The sequence below is a fragment of the Leptonotus elevatus genome, chromosome 11 (genome assembly GCF_054856555.1).
Source record: "Leptonotus elevatus isolate MCC_2025b chromosome 11, RoL_Lele_1.0, whole genome shotgun sequence".
NCBI classification, from domain to species: domain Eukaryota; kingdom Metazoa; phylum Chordata; class Actinopteri; order Syngnathiformes; family Syngnathidae; genus Leptonotus; species Leptonotus elevatus.
This window is the reverse complement of record NC_141249.1, coordinates 15,916,035-15,941,920: the sequence shown is the minus strand read 5'-3', so window position 1 is coordinate 15,941,920 and position 25,886 is coordinate 15,916,035. Positions and strand designations below refer to the sequence as shown.

The window sequence follows — 25,886 nt, the reverse complement described above, 5'->3', positions numbered from 1 at the left end:
TATTATGGACAAATTATTGTGTAGCGTGGGGGGGACAGGGAGGCAGGGCTGGACTGACCATCTGGCAGGATGCCCGGTAGGCCGGTCTCTTTTTGGGGCCGATGCAGTGCTTTTAGATGATTATTTTCCCACATTTTACCCTAAGAGACTGGCCCACAATTTAGAGGGACCAGTCCATTCATCTATTATGAATATAGATAGCAAACTGAAACATCATCAGCAGAACTACATGTTAGGCAAGAGTTGGGCTGGGACCGGCCCGGTCCGGGTTGAGCCGGCGGGCCTAAGTCAAATTGCCAGGGCCGATTTTTTGTGCCAGTCCAGCCCTGCAGGGAGGCAAGCATCAAGGCCAAGGGCAGGCTGTTTTGAACTTGATGTACTAAAGGCTCATTGATAAACAATGAAGCACTTGTGCAGAAATGGCAAGCGAACAGAGGAAGCGTCTGACATTATCAACTGGAATTCACCCACCTGCATGGTAACGGACCAATTATTAGAAAAAGACAACGCCTCACTTCTGCTTTGAAAAAGTGCATAAGAGGGGTCCAGGAATAGATAACCTGTCAATCTACATCGTATTGGCTAGAGACTAGATAGGCGTAGCTATTGACCCAGAGTTCTGAAATGTATAGACTCATCTGTCTGGAAATAAATTGACTTGCTTTTAATTTGTTGTTGTAATAGGAGTTCTTTCACAAAAACGTCCTTCAATTGATGGATGGATGGATGGATGGATGGATGGATAGATCGATAGATAGATAGATAGAATATCTAAATATCTTTTTTTTTAACTGTTTATTTGAACGAAGTAGTACAATATACAAAAGGCGTTTAAAATGTCCGAACAATGGTGACGTTTATTGTTTAAATGATGTTTCGCTTTCGCGTTGAACCGGACATAATCGTTCCGTATCACAAACAGCTTCACGGCGTTTTTCCGATCTCATCATCTGATTGGCCACCAATGCCGGAAACGGCGACCTCGCTGATTCCCGATTGGCTGTCGCTGTCTCGGCGTTCCCATTTGCCCAATGACAGTGCCCCATGCAAAAGACAGGGTCGCGAGCGTGACCTCCTCCGTGTTCACCTCTAATGTGCAGCCATGTTTCGCTCTTTTCGACGTGTCCAGCAGCTAAAGTGCAACTTGCGGACGTTGCCGAGTGTCCGCACCGACTGTAACCTCCTCATAAACCCGTGCAGGATGGCCAGCTCGGACTTCAGGATCGAGCGGGACACGTTCGGTGAGCTCAAGGTCCCGGCGGACAAGTACTACGGCGCCCAGACTGTCAGATCCACCATGAACTTCAAGATCGGGGGACCATCCGAGCGAATGCCGCTGCAGCTCATCCACGCCTTCGGAATCTTGAAGAAAGCGGCGGCGCAGGTCAATAAGGACTACGGTTTAGACCCTAAAATCGCAGACGCCATTTGCCAGGCGGCGGACGAGGTGGCGGCTGGGAAGCTGGACGATCATTTCCCTCTGGTGGTGTGGCAGACCGGCTCCGGAACCCAAACCAACATGAACGTCAACGAGGTGATCAGCAACCGAGCCATCGAGATCATGGGAGGGCAACTGGGCTCCAAGGATCCGGTCCACCCCAACGATCACGTCAACAAGAGCCAAAGCTCCAACGATACCTTCCCCACGGCCATGCACATCGCCGCAGCCACGGAGGTCCACCAGGTTCTTATCCCGGGCCTGCAGACTTTGCACGACGCACTGGCAGCCAAGGCACGTATTTAAACACATATATTATTTTGACATTAAAAAAAGTAAGTTGTATATACTGTTGCCTTGACTTTCGGGGACCAGGCAGGTGAACAAAGCAAAAAAAAATATTGAAAATCAGAGAGCAGTTGACATAAACTACCAATGCCATACAAACAAACAGTGTGATCCTCTGTAAATTGTATAACAAAAAGAGCGCTGCTTAAGTCTACATTTGAGTCACTTTACAAACAAAACTGGTGATGGCGACCTAGAAATGCAAAACAAAAAAAGAGTAAACACTCAAACCAATCCCGTTTGACAACACGTACGACACAGACAATAAGAATACTGTACTGTATATTTATCTAGTCCGAAGTTGGATAACGATGCCAGCAGCAGAATAGAACTGTGTAAAACCAGAAAAAGTTCAGTATCCTGTTATAATGTGATACATTTCACATTTTAACTATCAATTACATTGTTTGCATTCGTTTCAGGTCATTGGCGGAGCCCTATGTAGTACATGTAGTACATGTCTCTTCTTTTTAAATCTTAAATGATTGACCTTATTATTTTTACAGTATTAGTGTTACGTAGGCTAGTAACTTGGATTTAGAAGATACAAAAATAAGATACACACACCCAAATAGGGCTCTGCCATTGACCTGAACCAGAAGGTTTTTTTTGTGTGCGGAAGTAAAAATGATCACATAACTTTTCAAAATAAAAACTCCAATATATATATTTTCAGAAAAATGTAGTGCATTTTGAGAGATAAAAAAACTGGTATTTTTGAGGGAGTGAGTCAGTATTTTTCAGAAAAAGTCATGGGGGAAAATAATTCTAAAAATATGTCAGGACTTCTTCTTTATTTTATATAAATGAAAAAATCATAATTTTTTTGCCATTTGAATATAGTCTCTCAAAAGACATTTTGTCTGTTTTTTCACAAAAAAAAAAAAAATATATATATATATATATATACATAAATAAAAGTATTTTCCTCCCAACTATGCCCCAAACAACTTTATCTTTGTAAAACTCTTCCATGTTTTTTTTTGTTCCCCTTCCAAAGGTGGAGGAGTTCAAGGACATCATCAAGATCGGCCGTACGCACACGCAGGACGCGGTTCCGCTGTCGCTGGGCCAGGAGTTCAGCGCGTACGTGCAGCAGGTCAAGTACAGCTTGGTGCGGGTAAAGGCGGCCATGCCGCGCGTGTACGAGCTGGCGGTCGGCGGCACGGCCGTGGGCACGGGCCTCAACACGCGCGTGGGCTTCGCCGAGAAGGTGGCGTCCACGGTGTCATCCCTCACCGGGCTGCCCTTCGTGACGGCGCCCAACAAGTTTGAAGCGCTGGCGGCGCACGACGCTCTGGTGGAGCTGAGCGGCGCCCTCAACACGATAGCGGTGAGCATGATGAAGATCGCCAACGACATTCGCTTCCTGGGCTCGGGCCCGCGCTCGGGCCTGGGCGAACTCATCCTGCCCGAGAACGAGCCGGGCAGCAGCATCATGCCCGGCAAGGTCAACCCCACGCAGTGCGAGGCCATGACCATGGTGGCCGCCCAGGTGATGGGCAACCACGTGGCGGTGACGGTGGGCGGCAGCAACGGCCACTTTGAGCTCAACGTCTTCAAGCCCATGATGGTCAAGAACGTGCTCAACTCGGCGCGCCTGCTGGGCGACGCGGCGGTCTCCTTCAGCGCCAACTGCGTGTCGGGCATCCAGGCCAACACGGAGAGGATCGAAAAGCTGATGAACGAGTCGCTCATGCTGGTGACGGCGCTCAACCCGCACATCGGCTACGACAAGGCGGCTACCATCGCCAAGACGGCGCACAAGAAGGGCTCCACGCTCAAAGCGGTGGCCGTTGAGCTGGGATACCTCACCGAAGAGGAGTTCGACCGCTGGGTCAAGCCCAGTGAAATGCTGGGACCCAAGTGAAACAGGTCAAAGTTCATCGCGGACGCTTCATTTAATACGGAATCACGGGAGCACCATCGTGGCTGTTGCTGAAGGGGAATTGAATGTTGCGGCACAGCGTATTGGTTGTGTCGGTCCAGTTGGATTGGATTTTTACATCATGTGCGATGCTAATAGTTTCCAAATGGGCTGTGGTTGACACTATGTATGATATGAATGAATTAAAAAGCAACACCGAAGCACACGTTTCGCATTTTTATTTAACACACCAGAAATGACTGAAACAGTTGTTTCAGAGTAAAAAAAAAAAAAATCCACAGTTTTATTTTGAGAAATGTGTTCTTCTCGAAAAAGTTATGTTATTAAAAAGCTTTATTTTTCCCACAAATTTTTTTTAAAAGTGGGGTTTTACGGTTAGATTTTGGGAATTTTTTTTTTTAATAGTAGAGTGTTTTTTCTTAATCAATTTTATATTTTTGTGAGGAAAATAATTTCTCAAGAAAGCTTTATTTATGCGAAATGTGTTTTTGGAGAAAAATATGCGAGGAGAAAACAGTTTTTTTTTCAAAGAATGATTTATATTTGGAGAGGTTAAATCACATTTGGGGGGAAAAAAATCTGTTGTCTCCGAGGTCAGACTTTTAAAGAAAATAGTGTATTTTACACACAAAAAAACCCTTTCTTTGTTAAATACATGGAAGGAAAATATGTTATCCTAATTAGTTTCCACTAAGACGTGTATGAAATTCCAGACCAATCAAGACCATCACATGTTTCTCACTACGCTTTAAGCACGAGTGGCTTGTACAGGAAATAAGATCATGTGATCAGAGTAAGCAACTTTAATTGTAAATACACAAAACTGCCATAACATAACCTTCCAAAAAACAAATATGGAAAATGTCTGTCCATTTATTTGGTCCAGCTGACTTTAGGAATATCGTAATGTTCTGTCAGGTTGTCCAGGTGGCGATTGAAGTCCTGGAAATAAATAAAATAAAAATATTTTTTTCTACTCTGATGGATTATCATCAAAATAAATGCAATCCAAAAATGTGTGTGTGTGTGCTGAAGAACGTACCTCCACTCGATGTTTGTGTGTCTTGGAGGCTTTGTTCAAAATTCTTTCCATTTGCTATTGGAAAATAATTCAAATCAGTTGAGAGGGACAATTTTAATATTTTACAGGTAAAGCTTTTTTTCAAACAAAACGTTTTAGAAAAAGTAATTTTAAATTATTTTGTATTCTAAAAAGAAGGCATTCTTTCTAAAAAGTAATTTTAAAATAATAATTTTTTTCCCCAAGGACAAACAAAGTAGATTAAAAAAAAATTCTTATTATTAATTTGTAATGTTTTTTCCAAGAAAAAAGAGAGACTATGAATCCCACCAGAACAAATAAATTTTGGGGGAAAAAAAAGGCATAATTGTATGAAAATAAGGTTGTAATTAGACATCAGAAGACTAGTTGCCCACATAAAAATCAGCAATGCTACTGTACAAAAAAGAAAAAAAGATGCAACTCATCCGTCTAGCTCATGAGGGTCTTGCTTGAAAAAAGCAAGACATTTAATCTTGAAATATACAATTTGATGCCACTTTGAGAGTGAGACTTTTTTCCTACCTCACCTAAACAGAAAAAAACGTCTCTCTCAAAACGCCACAAAATACACATACCCTCTTTTCTTGCATCTTGTCAAAGGCGATTTGCGCCGGCGTCCTTTTTTCTATGTACGCCCGTTTGGCTTCCACCTCCTCCTCGTTCTGGCTGGTGGCCATCTGCTCCATGAGACGCTTGCTCTCCTTGTCCTTCTTCTTCTTCCTGGAACAAATGACATCAGTGCTTGGTTCTGATTGAGACTGTACAAGATGGTATTTATTTAGCACAGGATGCATCACGGTAAAAACTCCTTTATTGTGGGAATACGTTCCGTTGGGGGAAATGTGCGATAAGGACACAGGTTTAGAATAATTATCTCTCTCACGTGTTAATTTGATACACACCCTAAAGGTAATCAAATACTGTATAGAACTGCACTATATAAGGTATAATAAATATTGTACAAACTGTAGTGACCTCTACAGACAGTTCTTCGTAGGAATCAGCGCAGTTCTTCACTACTGATTCACATTACATTAAACCTTAGTGATAATCACTGTGTTGTGTAATATGCTAATAGGCTAAAACTGGCGTTGTTATGGTGCAGCGAAGACATTGTTAAAGGTCCCCATGTTTTTTCGTTCAAATAGTATCCCAAGCCAAGTTGTGGTGTTATTAATGTGCAGTTTTGAGTGAACACACAACAAGCAAAATATGCCAACAAATGGAATTATTGTTAGCACGAAAGCTAACGTTCGAACGACAGCGACGTGAACTAAAAGCCAGTAAATTCACAAGCTCTACCAGGAATACGTTAAAATGCTGGTTAAGTAAATAATCTGTGTGCTTTACTTACTTTTTCCCAGAAGAAAAGCTTCCAGCACCCTTAATTTTTAGGGCACTTTTCTGGACCTGTTCATACTCCGACATGTTCTCCTTAAACAAAAATGTTTATGCTTCTTCTTCTTTTGTATTAATGGATGGTGGTAAAGCAGTGTTATAGCTCTGTAGCGCCACCAACACACGGAGGATAGAACGTGCAGTCTGTCGTATCTGATTTTGCATTTAATTAAACCAACAATTTAAAAACACACATGCTTGGACGCACTTCTGTTAATACATTATTGCTTTGATACAGATATAACGAAGACGCGTAATCTTGAAATGAAGGCAGTTAGTTTTATGAAACACAGAAGTTAAAAACGCATGTACTGCGCCTTTTCATCCACAGGCGGCAGTGTAGTTTTAGAAGTGCCATAACTGCATAACTGGGTGGCCGGAAGGAAGTAGAAGACTGAATGTCAAATTGTAGCATGGTTCGCTAATGTCGCCTGTCGTAAGCAACTTATTGTAAAAATGTCAGGCCACAGTTTATTTAGCATCGCATTGTTAACGAAACACATCACAAACAATGCGTCATTTATAATTCTCCGCAGGAATAACCCGCTAAACAAGTTACAAGCGTGTGGTTATGCAAAAAAAGTGGGTGAGTAAAGTAGCTTTTCTGTAAAGGTGTATTTTCGTTCCTTCAATGGCGATGCATTTTCATTAACATTGACGCTCCTCCAGTCGCTAAAGCTAAAGGAAAGGGGATGGTTAAAGAGCAGTTCAAAGGACCAGAGGTGTGTAAAGATCCAGTCAGACTGACTACTTATGCAGTGGGGGCAAACATCTACAAAGAAGGCGATGACCCCCAACTCAAACCAGTGGCGGAATATCCAGAATGGTGAGAACGTTTTTATATCCCATCCATTTTGGTGCTAATTAGTATTATCGTTATATTTGGGCAATGATAAAAAATAAAGATGCAAATAACGGACATGCGTTGTTAGATTTTTGTTTCCATCCATCAAAATTGCACTGGCTCGTTGTTTTTACAATTAAAGTAATTTTGTCAGATGCATCTGGCCACAACGAACATATTTTGGTGAAGCAGCATGTGTCTCATTGCTTTTCAGGCTCTTTGAGTTAAATTTGGGGGCGCCGTACAAACTTCACGAGGTGGAAGAGGAAAGCTGGGAGTACTGGAGGCGTCTCCGAAAGGAAAATATTTGGCGTCACAACAGATTGCAGAAAGGGAACAAGTTTTAGACCAGAACAACTGGACAGGACCGGGTTGTTTCAATTATGGCCTCTGCATTGAATGACTGTAGTGTACATGTGTTCATATTTCTTTTTTAAATCTCCATCCCTCATTAAAAATATACTTTCACTGTTTGTTGTTATTCTGTTTTGTGGCACAGTCTAAATTTAGTAGCATTGTTATATTTTCCAGTCCATTGTCTTGCTTTCTCAAGAGTAAATCTGAAAGACAACACTCTTGTCTCATTTCTAGTTTACCCTTGTTGGAATGACCCTTGTTGAAAAAACTGAAATGGACACATTTTTAGATTTTTTTTTGTGTGTTAATATTTTTAATTTTACGATAGTGGCAGACAAAACAACAAATCATCAAACAAAATGAGTGTGTGTCTTTTTAATGGGAACAATCGAGTGACATGGGAGGGGGTGAAAAAAAAAAGGCGTCCATCGCCCAGCAGAGACCAGCTCTGACTGAGAGACTGGACAGTTCATTAGGTACACACAGCCAGACCAATGGCATCCAATGCAACAGGTAAAGGTAATAATTAGTTTTGATGAGATTATTAATTTAACTATCAAACTGCGTTAAAAGCCAAAAAGAACCCCTCCCGTTTCAATTGTATTCATTTGAAATTTTCCAAATAATTTCTTATATTTTTTGTCCCTTCAATTAGTAATAAAGACCCACTTCTACTGTTTAAAGTGAGTAATTCTTTTTCATTATGTTCTCTTCACTTGTATTTTAGTAATCAATTTTATTTATAATTATTTTCTTTATTTTACAACGTAACGTAATAAAAAAAACGTAATAAATATTTCCATGTCAAAAGTATCACTTGTTTTTATTTCTATTCCTTTGTTAATTATAGTCCTTTTCAATTATTATTGACCAATTATGTAATCATTTTGTAGTTAATTTTTGTTTACTATAGTAAGATTTGTTTTTCAAATGTTATTTTTTCCACTTTTAATATTTTATATATATATATATATATATTTTTTTTTTTTAACTGAAATAATTTTTAATTTGTGTTATTCAAGAGTATTTAGTTACATTTATTTTGTTTTGTTGCTTAAATTGTTACCTTTTCAATTGGATTTATTGATTCACTGATTTGTAAATATTTGTAATTTCCAATTGTTCATTTTAGTAACTTATTTTTCAATTAGATTTATTTTTTAGGTTTTTGTAATTATTTTATTTTTTGCTATGCTTTTTTTACCAGGATCTTTGATTCAATTACTTTTAATGTATTTGTTAATTATTATATATAGCTTGTTAAAATACCCCTTTTCAGTTGTATTCATCAGTGTAGTTGTAATCAAATGTTCTTGTTCAATCCGTTTTAATTATTTATAATTATTAGTTTTTCATATCATTCTTTTGTTGGATGCTATTAACTTGTGCATGTGTACCTAATAAAGTGTCCACTAAGTGCATAGCTATCTCTGCCATCCCTCACACACGTGCGACTGCCTCGACATCCCTCCATCTTCTCGGTTGTGCAAGTACGTCTCGGCCTCCGGTTCTGGGGGGCTATGGCGGGCTGAGCCGGGCCTGCTCGCGGGCGATTGGTCTCGTCCGAGGCCATGTAGTGGCGAGGAGGCGGGAGATGCCACGTGTTGCTCAGGAGAGCTGCGCTCAGATTTGATGTGCACGCCGAGGAAGGGAGGATGTGCCAAGGTGGAAGAGAAAGACGGAGATTGGAAAGAGCAGACCCCGGTGGACATCCTGGGAACAACAATAAGTGTTACCAGGTTATTGTCATAACAGTCAACTCGCATTTACATAAAAGTACAAAAAACAACTAAATTAGCTTCCTGTATTATAAATAAAAATTAAAAAGTTTAACAATATTACACACTCATAATTACCCACCACAATAATAATAAACATTACTTTTGTATTTACTAGTGATGGGGAAATGAAGCTTCATGAAGCACTTGTGATATTTTTTGACTCCCCTAGATGGTGCTCTTGGTTTAAATAGTGCAAAGGAAATTGATTACATTTCCACTGCATCTTTCAACCAAGAGTGGCATCTAGGAGTAAAAAAATATTACAAGTGCTTTATGAAGCGTCATTTTCCCATCACTAGTATTTACTAGAGTGTGTAGGTGTACCTAATGTTGTGGCCAGTGAACGTACCTCCACTCTAATGTATTAAAATGCATCCTTACCCTTGACTTATATGAGGCCCATGAAGTTGGTGCGAAGGCTGCGTTGTTTGCCAGGAGTTCGCTGCTCCTCGCTGCAGACTCACAGAGTGATACAAACTTGGTTGGCCGAACTCTTGACAAAGAAAAATATAATAATATGTAAGTTATAAATGCCGAAATAACAAGTGGAGGAACCAAAGTGTAAGCTACCAGAAGCTCCAGCGGAGGCCAGGCCGTAACCAGTCAGAGTGTGGCCCAGCAGCCCGGCTTTGCCCATGGCGCCGTGCAAGCCAGACTGGTACAGGACCGCCCGGCTGACGGCGGGGTTCGAGCAGGCGCGGGAGCCCTGATTGGCCGCATCTCCCGGCAGGGTCAGAGGGGATGGGGGAGGGGGGGTCTTCGGGTCGAGTCCTCTGCTCACGTGGGAGAAAACGGAGTAGTTGATACCTGCGGAGGGAAGTGAAAAAGATGTGAGCAAATGTGATACCTTCATACTTCTTCTTTCTCTGCCACATTTTTGTGTGGAAATGAACATTGCATGATCAGTTAAAACCGAAATTTGACTTAAACTGATTTTTTTTTAGGAGGGCTGGGCAATTAATCTAAATTTAATTGTGATTTTGTTTTGGGCTTTTCATAATCATAAAAACATAAATAAAAAATACAATCAAAAGAATTATAAAAACAAATTAAAAACAAAAAAATAAATAAATAAGAAGATTTAATGTGCCGTTGTGTGTTTGCAAGATCCAACGTTTTGAACGCACCCTGCTATATATTTTAATAACAATTGATTTATGTAGCATTTTTTTCAACACTCAAAGGCGCTTTAAACACACATATCAGTAATCTGTTCTAGCCAGGACAAAATTATTATTTTTTGTCAGGTTGGTAATAAAGTACAATAGCACTGTATTTTATAAAATAAACAAAACAAATTAAAAGTAAATAATTAAATTGGTTTCATAAAGTCTACTGTATGTACTGTAATATTTGTGTGTTGGACATTTGTCTTAAAGGGGGTGTGGCCTAATATTTGAAAAAACTAATGCTAAAACAAAAAAATTAAAAAGGCTTTTTTAAAAAATGAAAACTAACAAAACGGCTCTAAAAACAATCACCTAAATTTGAAAAACAAGTCAAAACAAAATAAAAACTAACTACAGAAAAATCCCTTACTATTATAACCCCATTCCTTTACTGTAAACTGTGTCACAGTGGAATCACTTGTGATGACATCATCACAAAGACAGGTGCGACAGCAACGAGAAAGAAACCAAAGATGGCTACCGTGGGTGAAAAAGTCAAGTTTCATAAAATACACACATGCACCGCAAACTTCCTGTGAGCTGCACACTCATATTTCAAGACCATGTGGGAACAACGTCTATGTGTGGATGTTTTCCTTTATACCCGAGTGTGGCGGCATGAAGGTGGCGTGAGCTGCTGGTGGAGCCGGGCTGGCGCATTTAAAGGCTGGGGGTCTGTGGGGGGCCCCGCCATGTCCAGATGAGACGGGGAAGCTGCTCTCCGACACCAGGAACTGCGCTTCCGGGGGGCGCAGGGACGGAGCCTGGAGAGTGACATGATCATATACTGTACACTCACCAGTCACTTACTAAATATAATCAAAGTCCAGGCACTTGAAAATAAAGAATTCATACTTTGTTACTTCGCACCTGTGACTTAGTGTGTGTGTGTGTGTGTACTGACATAGAGCCGCTGACGGCCCGTAGACACATCCACCCCGTCGCCATAGTGATATTTATGGCCGGTCACCTGCATGCTCTCCTCACCGTCAAGCTCCGAGGGGTCCAGATCAAGGCCTTTCCTCCTCAAAGTCTGACGGCAAATACAAAATAAGAACCGAGAGCGGAAAACCCCCCAAAACCGACAAAATTCATCTAAAGTCGGTGAAATGTCTGCACCTCCAGTATGTCGGTGTTGGTGCGACTCTCGTGCGGTTCGCTGTACTCTGTGTACTTGAGCAGAACCTTGTCCATGTCGGTGCTGGCATACTGGAAGAGTCGGTTGGTGCTGTTGAAGATGATGAGGGCGATCTCGCAGTCGCACAGCACGCTCAGCTCGTACGCCTTCTTCATCAGGCCGAACTTGCGCTTGGTGAATGTCACCTGCAATGTATTTTTTTATTATTATTATTTTTAATCTGACAGCACATCACCACCAGACAAAAAAAATTAATAATTATTCTGCCTCTCACTATATTGGCTATCATTGTCATAGATCAGGGGTCAGCAACCTTTAGTGTGAAAAGAGCCATTTTAGGCCAAATAAATAACAAAAAATCTGTACATTTGAACATTGTGATGAGCGAAACAGTATTTTAGTGTTAGCCACCATAACAAAAAATAAATAAATGCAGCATCCAATACTTTGAGATCCATTTTCGTCTATCTCCCGCCATTTTTTCAATTAATTTTCTGATTTTTTGTGTGTGGCATTTTTATGGACATTTTATGGTAATTTTTATGATTTCTTCTTTTATTTTTGGACATTTTATAGTTACACTATAAACATTTTCTTTTCTGCCTTTTTAAAAAATTAAATTCTCTGATATTTTAGGCAATTTTGTGGAATTTTATGGTTATTTTCTGCTTTTGCTCTTATTTTTTGGTCACTTTTTGGACATTTTAGGTCATTTTTAAAACCTTTTTCATCAATCTATCTTTTTATAACAAAAAAATGGACTCTCGTAATAGTTTATTATTATTATTATTATTACCCATTAATTTATTTAAATAATATTTATTTAAAAAATACAAATAAATATGTAAGAAAATATTAATTTCTACTATTTTTTTTAAAGATCCACAGGGAGCCACAGGAGCAGGACTAAAGAGCCACATGTGGCTCCAGAGCCGCAGGTTGCAGACCTCTGGCATAGATAGACATAATAACAATTTTTTGCATTTAATTTGTAATCAATTTTAAGGCCAATTCAGTGAAATTAGAAAATTTCCCGTGGACAACTTAGTGACCGTTCTGTCACACTAAAGTGACATTAAATCATTTGTGGTCGGCTCACCTGCCGGTTTCTCTGGTCCAGAATGCGAGAAATTTGTATTTTCTTTCGTCCCATATTTCCTGTGATCAGAAGCCAAAGTGAAAACAACAAAGTGAAAACAGGTTAGCATGTGAGAGAAGAATAAAATGACCCAAGTGTAATAATAAAAAATAAAAAGTTTCATTCATGTTTTTATTTGGTGTTGGTGGTGTGCCCCCCTCTTTTTACGAACACATTTTTTATTTAATACAGAGCAATATTTCAGTTGCAAAACTTGTGTAAATAAATTTCTCAGAATCTTCACAGTTCTATCTGGTCTATGGGGTAAACATTGACCCTACGAACACTGCCCGGCAACAAGTGACTCAGCCAAAAAATGATAAGAAATGTATAAATGTAGGAATTTATTACAATCAGAAATTTAAGGCCATATTAATATGCATGGTGTCAAGTTGTATGCGTCTTCTGAGATTTTCTAGCCACAAAAAAAATAATTAATTAATAAAAGAAAACACATCTGCGACTTCTACTAATGGACGTCATCATGCCACCACATATGCTGCCCCTCTTCAGTTCTCATCAGGGCTTCTCAAGACCACGCATGAGAGAAGAGTGGGCGGCTCATACAGGTTTCACAACATGCTGACCAAACACGCTGTTTTCCTTCAATTGCTAGCCTCTCGCTATTTACCAAACAACCCTTAAAAAAAAAAAGAAGTCATCAGTTATATATTTTTAACCGGGTCTCTTGGGGACGAGCAGCGCGGTGGGGCACTGCTGCCGGCCCGACCCGACCCGACCCGGCCCGGTAAGCCAGACGGCGTGGGTGTCAGACTGTGTGGACTTCAGGGGCCACGCTAACTTTAGACTGCATCGCCTCATGGGGGTAAAAATATACAATGCTCTTAACTGAGGGGACTTGAGACGCTTTCAATGAATTAACATTGTTTTCCCATCAAAAATCCATTTACTATAAAGTATATAATGCATGTAGATGTGCTACAGAACTCTGTCAATAAAGCACATATGAATTAGCTGATATGAGCTATTTCCCAACTTATTATTAATTAATTTATTTTTACACATTACAGCATAAAATAATGATCTTATAACATCCCTTGGGGAAAAAAATGCTATTTTTCTCTCTTTTGTAAAACAAAGTCATATATTTATTGTTGTAAGTGTTACAGGACCCCCAAAAAATTATCAATTTATTAGTTATTATAAATTAATCGGCCATTTGATCAGTTATCGGAATTGTATTGTGCCAAATATCAGAATCTGCAATTGGTCTAAATAATTGGTCTGGCCTTAATAGACTGGAATTGATTGTCAATTAATTGAATAAATTGAAGCAAAACTAGTTTGCCGTCTAACGAAAATGCTAACTTTTCTAAGTTGAGCTACATTCGCAAAGAACTGAGACAGCAGAAATTTAATTAAACACACATTATGAGTTTTGTTTTATTGTTTTTTTGTTTGTTTATGTGTTTGTTTTGAAGGTTTCTTTTTACCCTTGTGTGACAAAAAAAAGTAAAATGCCCATCCATCATTTTAAGTCACAGGTAAGCTGGAACTTATCCCAGCTGACTTTTGGCAAGAGGTGGGGTCACCCATCAATTGTAGGACGATTATGTCTTCAATTAAGATAATGCATGTTTTTTTAAATGTGGGAGGAGCTCCAAGTGCCTGGAGAAAACCCACACAGGAATGCCAAAGCCAAGATTCGAACCCAGAACCTCAGAACTGTGCAGAGCCTTGCACGTCATCGAGTTCCACGCGCCTGAACCCTTGACCTGTCTAGTCTGGAGGAGTTTCCACTGGTTTTCCCCCCTCAAATAATGCACATGTATTTCTATATTTAGTAACATGTCCCCACTACTGATGATGTCTTGGCGGATATGGCGGTAGCGTTTTCCCACGACCCCTGACGTGTGCTGTGTACACAGGCATCTTGGGCATTTAGGGAGGAAATACCCACCGCATTACCTTATTAAGTGCTGAGATAATCATATTCGTATCAAGTCTTATCGATGGCCAGGGTAGATGTTACTCATTTAACTAACGTGATTGCGACTAATTGGAATAATATAGCCCTTATTAAAAAGAGGGATCATTTGATTCGTTTTGGAAAAAATGTGGCTTAAAAGTCAAACTTGTAGTTGAAATCATAATTATCAGCAGCAGCTGTGATGCCAGAAATTCTCATCAGACTGTATTGGAGCATTTAAAAAAGTCGTTCTGAAATGTTTTACACCAAGTACCACCCAAAAAAACAATTGCTCGCCAATACGACCATCATGATAATTAATACTTTATTTATTTTCCGGGAAATTGTTTTGTATTCCACTTTGTAGGTTCCTTGCGTATTATTGCTGAGGCCGTAAGTTGTATGCATGAATGGGAGAGGGAACAAATGAAGGCATGGATGTTGGGTCCGCGTCAGTGCGGCTAAATAAGAAATGATGAGTCTTTTGTTTTTTTGTAGGTCACATAGCAGCAGAATATTTCTGGCAAATTCAATGAAGTTTGAGGAGTTTTGGAAATAGCTGGATATGGGAATAAATGAATGAAGACAGATATAGTACGCCGTTTTGTATTTTAGATTTTTGCTTTTATTAATGTATCAAGTTTTTATATGATTAAATGTTCTATATATGTACATAATATCTATATACATGCGCCGTATAAAATGTAAATAGGGTTTGCCACAATTAATGACTCACTTGTTACCGTAGTCACATTTTTATTGATTTGATTTATGTTTGCTATTCATATGCGCAGAAGCTCATTTAATTCAACTTAAATGTATATTTTGAAACAGAATTTGATGACCACTGGCACATGTTTTACTGAGCTTGTTTTTTGGGCGTAAGAGAAGTTTGCAGAGTAATTGGTGCATTTCTGTGCTTAGAGTATTTGATGAATTTAGGCCTACTTATTGTATAAGACTCATATATTGTTGTATTAGATTTTTGTTTTTATGAGATTGGGATTTAATAAATGTGTAGACAATATTCAGTGGATTAAAAAAAAAAAAGTCTACACACCCCGGTCCAAATGTTTATTGTGATATAAGAATTACAAAAATATTTGCACAACATTTCAGTTACCTCCAAATTGCTTTTGTATTTAGTTTATTTCTGTTCATTCCTGTAAATTCCCATCTATTGCTCTATATGTTTAGAATCCTTGCATCCCTTGTTGAAAGGCACTGTTATAAGGTGACTTTGAAACTTCCTGCAGTTCGAAAAGAAAACGCTGCCAAATTGACCGGCAAACATTATGACAAGACAATCAACACGCTTATCTTAAACATTAGAATAGATGACCCACTCGAATAGATGAACAACTCTTAAATAAATACTGATGAATATGTTTGTTATTGTGGTTTTATTTTTGCCGTAGGACAAGCCTAATAATAAGCACGCTGAATGATGAATCCCTTTCTTAGACTGAGCATTATTCGGGCAGATGTAAAGATAGAAACATATGCTGGATTACTTCATCGTTGCACATGGGAGTGGGGTCAAGCAGTTCAACAACGCCGCCTTTGCCAAGTGCGGTAACGCGCAGGAAATATTTGTCTAATTTTAACAGGAGATAATTGAATTGCCTTTGATATTTTCGATGGAGTCAGCGTGGCAACAGAACTGAAACCACCTAATTTGCACAGCCACCCTCCCGAACACGTTTTAAAAAAAGATTTCCGCGCACAATTTAACCTGTTGAAACTGCTGACGTCGATTTAAGAATAGCCTGGAGTTGCCGAGCATCTCTTTTTTATTAATAAAGATTCTGCCTCTTGCACAGCAACAAGTTATTTGGACACAGAAATGAACTATGCCGAAATCTCACCTCTCTCTGCTCACACTCGTTGAAGGCGCTTGCACATCAGTGAAGGCGCGGGAGACGTCCGATCCAGAGGATGAAGTGTGTGTGACGGCGCGAGTGCGACAACGGAGAAGATAACCTGATGTAGAAGGAGAGCACTGCCCTCACACAGCTGGCCGACTCAACCCGCCCTCCTCTTCTTGTCACCATGCATGCAAGCCAATCCAATAGAGACTTCTTTTTCGACATTTTTGCATCAAGAGACCACCTGGAAGACACACAGTGAAGACAAGCTACAGTTAATATATATATATATATTTTTTTTTTAAGTGCGGTTTCGGTCCGGGGTCGGAAAACTTTTGTGCTCAAATAATAACAACAATAATAATAATTAATACTAGGGCCACATTGGATTTTTTTTTTTTTAACTGACATATAGGTCAAGTCGCAAAAAAAAAAGAAGAGTAAAATGTGGATATAAAATAGTGTATTTGAAACTAATAATAATAATAATAATTACAGTCATACAAGGGCCACGTTTGATTTTTTTAAACTGACATATAGGCCAAGTTGATATAAAAAACTAAAATGTGGATGTAAAATTGTTTATTTGAAACAAATAATAATGAATACATATGATAGAAATGAATAATTAGAGTAATTGACACTTCCACTGTATTTGCAGGCAATGTGGTACTGTAGCTTCAACATCACTTCACTTTAATTATTAAATTATGATTTATTTAATTAATTTTATTATTGTCTTATTCCGTAAATGAAATTTAAGGACCATGTTTTGACTAGGGATGGCACATTACTTTAAAGATTTGTTCTCCTTGAAAGGAGAAGTGAACCTTAAACATTTCTTGACAATAATATATTATATGTGACCTCACTAGTCTAAACATGACATTCGGATTCATATTACATTTGTGGAATATGAGTTATGAAACAAAATCTAGCCGTTTTTATCCATCTCAGGGGGCGGCCACTTTGCCACTTGGTGTCGACTGAAGATGACATCACAGTTGCTTAGCTGTGATTGGTTGCCACCTGAGATCTGAGCAACTATGATGTCATTTTCACTCAGCAAGTTGCAAAATGGCCGCCTTCTGATATTGATATTGGATATTGGATTTTACTGCTTAACTAATTTTCCACTAACACAATATTAACCAGAATACCGTATTTAGACTAGTGGTGCTGCATAGAACATATTATTGTCAATATATTTTTTTTGGGGGGGGGGGGGTGACTTCCCTTTTAAAAATAATCATCTGCTAAGCATATGCTGACATATAGCAGAAACAATACCATACATCTGTAGTGAACCAGAACTTATTAACTGGCAGGATGTCGCCATGAAAGATCTGCGCCATTAATTCGATTTTGAGGTCTGTCATGTATTCCGGGTCAATTTGACCCATTGTCAGTGACAGCCTTTACGAAGAAAATACACAACAAAAGCTCCGGATAGAAAGTCAACAAAATACATATTCACGGAGTCACTGTCGGAGCCGGATGATTGACTATTTTCAGGACGTGACAATACAACGCACTAAAAATAAGAAGCGTATGCAGTCGGAGTCAGACAACACACATTCTTACGTTAGAAGCCACTCACACTCATCATCCCCGGAGGTATAAAAAAAAAAAAGAAAAAAAAAAGAAGTCTACGCTGATGCAATAGTTAGCAACAAATAACCTCCAGGAGATGATGCACTTGATTGGCAGAGAGCTAGGGGACGTTGTTGTTCCTCACTGGTGTGTCTGCCATGAGTGCTTCAGTTGAGCATATTCACTTGATTAGACTCGTGGAAAAATACTCGCAAGGTCTTTCTGCCACTTTCCTGAAACCTCTCACTTCTGCTTTCTGCAAGTTACATACAGCATGTGCCCGAGCCAAGCTGCATCATTCAGAAATTCCGCCTTTCTGTGACTCTTCCAGTCCCCTTGTTGCAACCTGCTGATGACACTCGTAATTTATAGTTAGGTGGCCACTACCACTTCTAGTTGAACTAGAAAAATGAGAAAATGTATTTGTCCAGTTGCATATCAATCGCCTGTTGTGAATCTTGTTTTTTTTTTCAAAGTTTATCTTATTGTTAGAACAAGTCGTGCAAAAAGTAGGTACATTTGGTAAACTGCAGTGCATTTTAGATTCATTTTGAACTTTCACCATTCCATTTCACATCACTAAGTTTTTGTCAGCTGTTGTCCCCTTTAAATAGTATTCATAAAAGTTTTTGTATCCAGATTTGTCATCAAGATTTAATTGCAGGTATGCGTGTGCTGTGTTTGGTGTTCCTAAAGAAGACAAAAATCCATTGTGACTGGGAAATTTGTAATCTGCGGATTGGACGAACATCACATGGGCAGACGGATTTTGAGAGAAGGAGGGGGGACGTTCACGCACCCTCGGAAACGCCACACTTGTCATTTAGGCGCACTTTTTTATGGACTACTTCAACATAAAACAACTTTTTGAGCTTTTAAATCCGATCAGGAGAAGATGACACACTCTTACAGTCAACGGTCCGTCGTTGTCTTGTCTCTACTGGGGATTCTATCGGCCGTTATGTCCGTTTTGTCGGTCATTCTGATCTTCCAGCTGCAGCCACAACACACGGCCGTGAAGGAGTACACCCCCTCTGTCGTACCCGCTCACGTTCGGGCCTTCCTGCCGCCGGTGTCCACGGTGCTCTCGGCTCTATCGCTTACCCTTAATTTGAGCTCGGTGGTGGTCTGTCTCCTTCATGGCTACTTTTCCACAGAGTTGTGTCGAGGAGAACTGGACACCGAAAGGTAATGGTTCTAGAAAACCACCTGTTAATAAAATCAAAATCCTGCCATTTTGGATGGACCTCGCGGCCGTTTACAATTGTTACAAAAAGTAGTTCCGGTCAGTTTTAAGTTTTTAACAAGTGGCGTCACGTTTGATTGACCGCATGATAGTCAATTACTATACTGTATTCGTACGCGCGTTTATTTATTTGGGGGCCCATGCAAATATGTTTTTATTGTTTATCAACCAAAAAGTGTGAAATGGAGAAAAAGTTTTTATTTCCTTCTTGAGATTATCTAGCGCAACTAGGGATGAACAATTCAAATGCTAGAGGGTGCTAAAAATTTTCATTAGTGCTACTCAGGGGCCACATCTAGGGCCACACACTTCCTAACCAGATGAAAGGCAAAAATGACATTTTAGATATGGACATAATACGAGCATATGTTAAAAAAATGTCTGTATGTACTGGGGCCAATTTAACCTAAATGTCTGGATGGTTTTGCACAACACCTTTAAAAAAACAAAATAACAAAAACTAAATAACCTAAAGTTAGGCAAAATAGAAACAAGTACCTTTGCGTTTGTTTGTTTTTGACATAGCAGTTTTAAATGGAGGACAGTGCATGTATAAAAGATCTACTCTCCGAAACCAACAGCGAAATGACCACATAGTGACCCCCCCCCAAAACTGCTGAACAGTAAACCAACATTAAGTCCAATAACAAATTTTGTGCACATTTTATCCCCACAAACATCACTCAAAACTGCCATATTATTTAACTACCGTTTGTCTTGCTCATCACTCCAAATCCACCCAAAAAGTAGGCCTACTCATGTAGTCCAGGGTAGTATACCCGGTGTAAATGCAACCAAATTATGTCTGCCATCTATTGGTAAATGGTGATAATACAACTTAAAACTACAATCTATATTTGCCATTCAGCACCTGCCACTTTTTTTTCCCAGGGACAACCCCCCCTCCCCTATTTAATTTTAACCCCGATTTAATTTTGACATCCTCCTGATGAAAAGTGTTGTTGCTTTACATCAGTCTTTTTTTGGTGTGTGTAGCTATATGTACAAATGGCAACAGGTGGCATTAAAGGTTAGGGTTCATATTTCTAGTTCAAACCCGGGACAGCCTTTTAAACAAGGTCAACATTCATAAATTGAAGTATTGTAGTGGAGTCAAATTTGAATAAAAGTATACCATGAATAAATATTGACAGTATCCCACACGGGATACTTTACTTTACTTACTTGTCTCCTATGTTCCTGCCTCTCAATTCCAATAAGCCCGTCGAAACAATAACCTTTTCATTCCATAGTCGGCGCACGGCCTCGAGCTCGCCCTTTCCCACGTCGGCTTACAAATCCAGCGAGCCCCCCTCCCTCTGGAACGCGTGAAACAGTCTGAATAGTAATGGGCCTCTAAATTTGTTGACAAATACTGTACGCGCGCAATGATGAAGAAGCTGGTTTGTAAGCACAGGAAAAAAGTAAGTCACTATATTACATCTCCACAGAGCAGACTGGTTCCTATTGGACAGCAGGGCCGTTCGACATGTGGCCATCGGATTGTTCTGCCTGGGAGTTTCAGTCTATTTGGCAGGTATAAACAAAGGGTGGGACACACGCACACACAATAGTGTCACCATTTGGTTCCATTCAATTGCTGTAATGTGATTCATGACTCACTGATTTATGTAGATGCCACACTTGTTTGATAGAATTTTGTGAAGTTGTCAGTGAACTCTTAAAGGACCCCCAAGTCAAAGTGTTTCGTAAGTTAATTCAAATTGAAGTAGATGAATAAGCCGTCTTTCATATTGATTCATGTTTTATTTGCCTTTATTTTAGCATAAGCCTAACCGATAAAAACAAAATATGTATGTATAATAAACCTATTGTTTATTGTAATAGATTAATGTATTGCTGGTGTTTAAAAAAAGAAAAGACAGAGTGAAAGGACTTTGAACAAATAATCACAATAAATCACAATATTGGCGGATTTCTAATGATATTTTTCAAAATTATTCAGCCCTAGTATTGATAAATTGCATTGTGTCAATGCTGTACCTTATGACACATTGCTGTAATTGATATTTGATGCGGTTTTGACCAATAACGACAAGTCACAATATCGATATTTCTTCCCACCGCCACTGCCGTGTGCAACAAGTTCTGATTAAAACCAAAACAACACCATGGGATGTCCTTTACAGCTAATGTCCAAAATGTCTGCAGGGAAGTCTTCAGCAGAGAGGAAAGAAAAGAGCAGCGCTGTTCTTGTCCAGCGAACTGAAGAGAACAATGCGCCCTTTGAGCGGCGTCCATGACTTAAGTGGGGGTTTTCTTTTTTTAAGCCGAACCTGGCAGCGCTGGGCCGCTCTGTTCCATTGAGCAGGGAAGCTGGGCTAAAGGGGTGTAGGGGATTTAGGACCTTTACCAGCGCATTTCAATCAAGGAGCACAAAATGACTGAAGCCCAGGAAGACTTGTCACATTCCAGAGTTGTGCTTCTCTCCAGCTTCCCTTGGCATACTCGGATCCATTGTCCTTTTTCTGCGCACAAAAAAAATAAGAAGAAACAGCTTTTTTTGGGGGGGTCATATATATGAAATTTGACCTCACAGAAAACACTCCAGGTGGCAGGTGACAATCTTAATCAGAGCTGACACTTCAATTTTGCCCTTTTTGTGTCGCGTGCAACCGTCCAACCAAAATAAACATATGAACATTTTGTGTCACATAAGACAATCATATTAAGTTGTTTTTGGATCTTAGTTTGGAGTATATTCACGGTTTCAACTATTAATATAGGAAATTACTAACATTTTTGTGGGGGGCTTGAATTACTCATGTTTTATCGCTATTAACCACATAAAGTGATTTCAAGGGGAAGTCAACCCCCCTAAATATGATCTATGCAGCCCCACTAATCTAAATACATTATTGCGTTAGTGGAATTCGAGTTAAGCAGCAAAATCAAGCCATTTTGATCAATATCAGAAGGCGGCCATTTTGTCACTTGCTGTCGAGTGAAAATGACATCACAGTCACTCAGGTAAGAGACAATCACAGCTCAGCTTCGGAAAACTGGTGAGCTATGATTGGTTGTTGCCTGAGCAACTGCGATGTCATCTTCAGTTGACAGCAAGTGGCAAAATGGCCGCCCTCTGAGATGGATCAAAACGGCTAGATTTGACTGCATAACTCAAATTCCATAAATGTAATATTAATCAGAATGTCATGTTTAGACTAGAAACGTCATATATAACATATTATTGCCAATACATGTTTATGGTTGACTTCCCTTTTAAGTACTTTCCCTCATCTCTTTCAGCCATGTCCATTTTTATGCTGCTCATATTTGAGGCGGAGACGGGAATTGCCAGCGCTTGCGTCCTGGCCTCCGGCATCTTGATCCTGCTCGTGGTGCTGATCCACTCTCTTGTCAAGGTTTCCCAAGTGGCTAAACGCAGCCAAGCAGACCACCTCGAAACTCTCTTTCGCAACGAGCACAGAAGCAGCAACAACAGCCCCGTGTCTTGGCCCTGCGAGCTAAAAATCGGCGTGGACAAACTGCGAGTGCCCCACAGACAGTCGCATCTCCAAGATCACATGTCGCTCACACCTTCCAGCAGCCCCAGACACCAGCAGCAGCACCACCACCCGCAGGAGGAGTACTTCCCTGTCGGAGAAGAGCCGCAAGGCCACTTGAGCAACATGGACGACGGCTACAGGGGAGGCGGCAGCGGTCCTCGCTCACACAGGAGCTTGTCTTCGGATTCGGTTTTACTAAAGGCTAAACCCTGGAATGGCGTCAACAACGAGATGAGGAGCGTCCTGGCGCGCAAGTCCGGGTTTTCGGCAAAAGACTCGACCCTTGTGTGACAATATGCTGATAAAGAAAAGGATATAAATAAGTGACCATGGATATACCGTACAACTGACAAGTCATAGCTTTAGTGATTCCCGAGCACCTGGAAATTGAGCTAAAAATCCACAATTATGAATAAATAAAACATTTTTAATCAATAGATTAATTCAATTGTGAGATTGACTATATTATTTGGATTATACTCTAATGCAATGATTGCCAACCTAGTGTGCTGTGAGAAATTGTGAATGTGTGAGCGCACGAATAATGCAACCACTGTGGAGCGCTATATAAATCCAATGCAAGAAGAAGAAGAAATGATCAGATGTGCTACAGGAAATTATTCAATTTCATTTCATTTGTCTGAAAATTATTTATTTACTATAAATAAGGTATTTTTGATGTCTACACCAGCAACATATAGTGACAGACAATTAAATCCTCTTTCACTAAATGGCATAAGGCACAATTGTCCCGTGTGCCCCCCGTTGCCATTTCATACAACAGAAAAAAAGCTTTGTGTTCAACTAAACAGGCCAATATTTTACATTGAGAAGTACGTTTATGAGTAAATTGAGATGAGATCATCGTTATTTCAGTAGGTCGCTGGTCTCGGACGGAAGGGTTGTACCTCCAAAATAACAATGTGTAAAAATAACACCCACAAGTGTAGAATGACCAATACTATAAATTAACGAACCAACCAGCGATATATACTTGTTGTGACATTTTGGTTTAGTGATGTGCTGTGAGATTTATGTAAAGTAAAATATGTGCCTTGACTCAATAAATATTGGGAAATATACCAAGTTTTAAGCCCATGGTTCGGTTCATATTTGCCATATTAAGGGAAAAAAATACAAAGCATAAAACTTGTGTAAACATGAGTCAGGAACACAATTTTAATGCCTTTTTGACACACTTTTTCTCATTAGTGTTTTGGGTGAGCTGGACTTTATCCCAGGGGGGGGGGAAGGACAAAACAGAAAATAGGAAGGCCAGAGTCAAGATTGGAACTGTAAGGTAGTGTGCTGACCCATAGTCAGCCATGCTAACCACTGGTCCACTGTTCTGCTGACATTTAAAATCATTTTTGTTTATCATACTGGCGAGGATAGAGGAAGGAGCAAGATAGTTTGACGTACTGTACTGTGAAAAGCAAATGGCGTCCCATGACGTCCACTAGCTAGAGGCTGAGCTACACTGAACTTGTTTACAGAGTAGATGTGCTTGGAGCACAAGGCACTTAGAGACCTCATGTCCATTTCAAAACTCTTAACTTTTTCATGTTCCACTCGCGTATCATAGCAATAATTCCAGGATTTCCTACTGGATTTTATTGACCATCAAGATGGCACATTTTGTTTTTTGGGATAAATCTTTCTTTGAACCATGTTTGTTGTAATACATGTATATCGTCTGTGTTCTTTACTGTTTATGTACAATGTATTTTACAGCTAAAGATGATTTATTTTGGATCCCGGGGAGGAACCACAGTTTTGTGTATTTTGGAAATCTCTGCTTTATTCCGTGGATATATTTGCTACATATTTTTTTTTGTTCTTGATGTTGTCCCAAATGATTTAACATCAATGTGAATTAAATGAATCAATGAAAAAAATACACTTCTGTTGTGCTTGTGCGCCATTCAGAGCAACTACTGACCTTGGACATAGCTCTGTCATGATGAGGACAAAGTGGATGAAGCACCAACAGCAACAAGTGGACTGGGAGATGGGTTGGCATCATGCAAACTTAATGAAGGCGGATGGGGGGGAAATAAAAACAAACCAAAAAAACTCATAAAAATTTAGTAAAAACAACAACAAATGATTGGGTGATAATAAAAAATGCTCTGAATACATCACTGCTGCTTTCTTACCTGCGTCCTTGAGAGCTGCTGATCTGCTCCTTCATGCTGATGGCTTGTCGTAGGAGGCTGTCAATGTTTTTGAAATACACGCTGCTGTTGGCCATGCTTCTTACAGCACTGCAGAAACAACAAAAAATCAATAGAGGGATTAAAAAAAACATGGAGTTGAGCCAGTAAAATTCAGAAATGTCTATGCGTCATCATGGCAAACCTGCATGCATATTCGACTGAGTAGATGGCTCCTTGACTCTGTTCTTCCCAGCTTTGCATGTCTGTCTATGGGAGAAATGATGGCAAGTAAGACAAATATGGATCAATGGCACTAGCCAAGACGCGGGGCCCCATCTTGTCACCAGGTGCATCATCCATTTACGATAACAGACATCTCCGACAATAAGTGGAGTGGACATTGGACAGTGGAAAATTAAAACCTGTAATACAGATAATGCTAACAAATAAATACAGCTTTTGTATGGGACCTTGTGGGTTTGCGGTCTAAGGTGCGTTTGTCATTAAGTATGTGTCGTGTGGCTTTATACCTTATGCTGCACCAGCTCTGGCAGGGACCTCCTGACATGCTCCTGTAGTCTGTACAGAGCCACGGATGGCTCATTAGCCAGGACGTACATGCTCTCCGTGAACTTGTCACTCACTGTTGATTTGAAAAAGAAAGCATAAAGTATTATGACTAGTAACTACAAAATGATGGCGCGTCACAAAAATATCAAATCAGACTGACTTACTGGCTAACTCAAGCTAGCTAGCTAAGTTAACTTCCATGAAAACCGAGTAAATTAGTACAGTCAAATGTGTGACACTTGCCTCGTCTGACTTTAAGCTGCATCTCTTGGTCTTCCATGATGAAAGACGAAATTTACATCCACAAATTAACAAATAATCACTGCTAAAGCACGACTCTTAGCACTTCGTTTGGCACTACTTCCGCGTTTTGAATGGTGGTGTGCAACGTCAAACCCTCCGGAAAGAAAATTGCTACAAGTACAAGA

At 39.8% G+C, this 25,886-nt stretch overlaps 6 protein-coding genes across 9 annotated transcripts; 3 read left to right on the top strand and 3 right to left on the bottom strand.

Moving 5' to 3' along the window:
* Nucleotides 1-1,035: 1,035 nt before the first annotated feature.
* Nucleotides 1,036-3,879, top strand: fh (fumarate hydratase). Its single transcript, XM_086088584.1, has 2 exons — nucleotides 1,036-1,732; nucleotides 2,787-3,879. The coding sequence occupies exons 1-2, from the start codon at nucleotides 1,103-1,105 to the stop codon at nucleotides 3,654-3,656; spliced, it is 1,500 nt and encodes a 499-aa protein (XP_085944710.1). The 5' UTR covers nucleotides 1,036-1,102; the 3' UTR covers nucleotides 3,657-3,879.
* A 583-nt stretch (nucleotides 3,880-4,462) lies between these two features.
* On the bottom strand, nucleotides 4,463-6,251 carry fam32a (family with sequence similarity 32 member A). Its single transcript, XM_086088591.1, has 4 exons — nucleotides 6,092-6,251; nucleotides 5,313-5,457; nucleotides 4,717-4,770; nucleotides 4,463-4,616 (listed from the first exon to the last, which is right to left on the bottom strand). The coding sequence occupies exons 1-4, from the start codon at nucleotides 6,163-6,165 to the stop codon at nucleotides 4,548-4,550; spliced, it is 342 nt and encodes a 113-aa protein (XP_085944717.1). The 5' UTR covers nucleotides 6,166-6,251; the 3' UTR covers nucleotides 4,463-4,547.
* Nucleotides 6,252-6,513: 262 nt separating this feature from the next.
* Nucleotides 6,514-7,452, top strand: mrpl54 (mitochondrial ribosomal protein L54). The gene is made up of 3 exons (XM_086088590.1): nucleotides 6,514-6,721; nucleotides 6,805-6,961; nucleotides 7,194-7,452. The coding sequence occupies exons 1-3, from the start codon at nucleotides 6,592-6,594 to the stop codon at nucleotides 7,324-7,326; spliced, it is 420 nt and encodes a 139-aa protein (XP_085944716.1). The 5' UTR covers nucleotides 6,514-6,591; the 3' UTR covers nucleotides 7,327-7,452.
* A 177-nt stretch (nucleotides 7,453-7,629) lies between these two features.
* Nucleotides 7,630-20,704, bottom strand: mef2b (myocyte enhancer factor 2b). 3 transcript variants are annotated; one of them, XM_086088588.1, is made up of 9 exons: nucleotides 20,385-20,704; nucleotides 16,361-16,604; nucleotides 12,524-12,582; nucleotides 11,406-11,609; nucleotides 11,191-11,319; nucleotides 10,891-11,050; nucleotides 9,688-9,924; nucleotides 9,499-9,610; nucleotides 7,630-9,049 (listed from the first exon to the last, which is right to left on the bottom strand). In XM_086088588.1, the coding sequence occupies exons 3-9, from the start codon at nucleotides 12,575-12,577 to the stop codon at nucleotides 8,761-8,763; spliced, it is 1,185 nt and encodes a 394-aa protein (XP_085944714.1). In that variant the 5' UTR covers nucleotides 12,578-12,582; nucleotides 16,361-16,604; nucleotides 20,385-20,704; the 3' UTR covers nucleotides 7,630-8,760. The 3 variants fall into 3 exon arrangements, with proteins under 3 accessions (XP_085944714.1, XP_085944713.1, XP_085944712.1); XM_086088587.1 differs by lacking the exon at nucleotides 20,385-20,704 and adding an exon at nucleotides 18,864-19,236; XM_086088586.1 differs by lacking the exon at nucleotides 20,385-20,704 and adding an exon at nucleotides 19,058-19,236.
* Nucleotides 18,755-23,815, top strand: tmem221 (transmembrane protein 221). The gene is made up of 3 exons (XM_086088589.1): nucleotides 18,755-19,141; nucleotides 20,651-20,736; nucleotides 22,470-23,815. The coding sequence occupies exons 1-3, from the start codon at nucleotides 18,849-18,851 to the stop codon at nucleotides 23,018-23,020; spliced, it is 930 nt and encodes a 309-aa protein (XP_085944715.1). The 5' UTR covers nucleotides 18,755-18,848; the 3' UTR covers nucleotides 23,021-23,815.
* borcs8 (BLOC-1 related complex subunit 8) lies at nucleotides 20,958-25,616 on the bottom strand. Of its 2 annotated transcripts, XM_086088592.1 has the most exons (5): nucleotides 25,419-25,584; nucleotides 25,091-25,155; nucleotides 24,889-24,996; nucleotides 24,672-24,760; nucleotides 20,958-21,688 (listed from the first exon to the last, which is right to left on the bottom strand). In XM_086088592.1, the coding sequence occupies exons 1-4, from the start codon at nucleotides 25,506-25,508 to the stop codon at nucleotides 24,688-24,690; spliced, it is 336 nt and encodes a 111-aa protein (XP_085944718.1). In that variant the 5' UTR covers nucleotides 25,509-25,584; the 3' UTR covers nucleotides 20,958-21,688; nucleotides 24,672-24,687. The 2 variants fall into 2 exon arrangements, with proteins under 2 accessions (XP_085944718.1, XP_085944720.1); XM_086088594.1 differs by lacking the exon at nucleotides 24,672-24,760 and having other exon boundaries at nucleotides 25,419-25,616.
* Nucleotides 25,617-25,886: the final 270 nt, after the last annotated feature.

Bases quoted from the DNA above. Each gene is read 5' to 3' on its own strand.
- fh (XM_086088584.1), top strand. From the start codon at position 1,103: ATGTTTCGCTCTTTTCGACGTGTCCAGCAGCTAAAGTGCAACTTGCGG. The intron at 1,733-2,786 runs GCACGTATTTAA...CCCCTTCCAAAG, and splicing joins ACGACGCACTGGCAGCCAAG to GTGGAGGAGTTCAAGGACAT.
- fam32a (XM_086088591.1), bottom strand. From the start codon at position 6,165: ATGTCGGAGTATGAACAGGTCCAGAAAAGTGCCCTAAAAATTAAGGGT. The intron at 5,458-6,091 runs GTAAGTAAAGCA...CATTTGTTCCAG, and splicing joins AGCTTTTCTTCTGGGAAAAA to GAAGAAGAAGAAGGACAAGG. The intron at 4,617-4,716 runs GTACGTTCTTCA...ATTTATTTCCAG, and splicing joins CACACAAACATCGAGTGGAG to GACTTCAATCGCCACCTGGA.
- mrpl54 (XM_086088590.1), top strand. From the start codon at position 6,592: ATGTCAGGCCACAGTTTATTTAGCATCGCATTGTTAACGAAACACATC. The intron at 6,722-6,804 runs GTGAGTAAAGTA...ACGCTCCTCCAG, and splicing joins TGGTTATGCAAAAAAAGTGG to TCGCTAAAGCTAAAGGAAAG. The intron at 6,962-7,193 runs GTGAGAACGTTT...ATTGCTTTTCAG, and splicing joins GTGGCGGAATATCCAGAATG to GCTCTTTGAGTTAAATTTGG.
- mef2b (XM_086088588.1), bottom strand. From the start codon at position 12,577: ATGGGACGAAAGAAAATACAAATTTCTCGCATTCTGGACCAGAGAAAC. The intron at 11,320-11,405 runs GTGCAGACATTT...ATTTGCCGTCAG, and splicing joins CCAACACCGACATACTGGAG to ACTTTGAGGAGGAAAGGCCT. The intron at 9,050-9,498 runs GTAAGGATGCAT...TGTTGTTCCCAG, and splicing joins GGGCCTCATATAAGTCAAGG to GATGTCCACCGGGGTCTGCT.
- tmem221 (XM_086088589.1), top strand. From the start codon at position 18,849: ATGACACACTCTTACAGTCAACGGTCCGTCGTTGTCTTGTCTCTACTG. The intron at 19,142-20,650 runs GTAATGGTTCTA...ACATCTCCACAG, and splicing joins GGAGAACTGGACACCGAAAG to AGCAGACTGGTTCCTATTGG. The intron at 20,737-22,469 runs GTATAAACAAAG...CATCTCTTTCAG, and splicing joins AGTTTCAGTCTATTTGGCAG to CCATGTCCATTTTTATGCTG.
- borcs8 (XM_086088592.1), bottom strand. From the start codon at position 25,508: ATGTACGTCCTGGCTAATGAGCCATCCGTGGCTCTGTACAGACTACAG. The intron at 25,156-25,418 runs GTATAAAGCCAC...TTTCTCCCATAG, and splicing joins CAGAGCTGGTGCAGCATAAG to ACAGACATGCAAAGCTGGGA. The intron at 24,761-24,888 runs GTAAGAAAGCAG...GCCTTCATTAAG, and splicing joins AGCAGCTCTCAAGGACGCAG to TTTGCATGATGCCAACCCAT.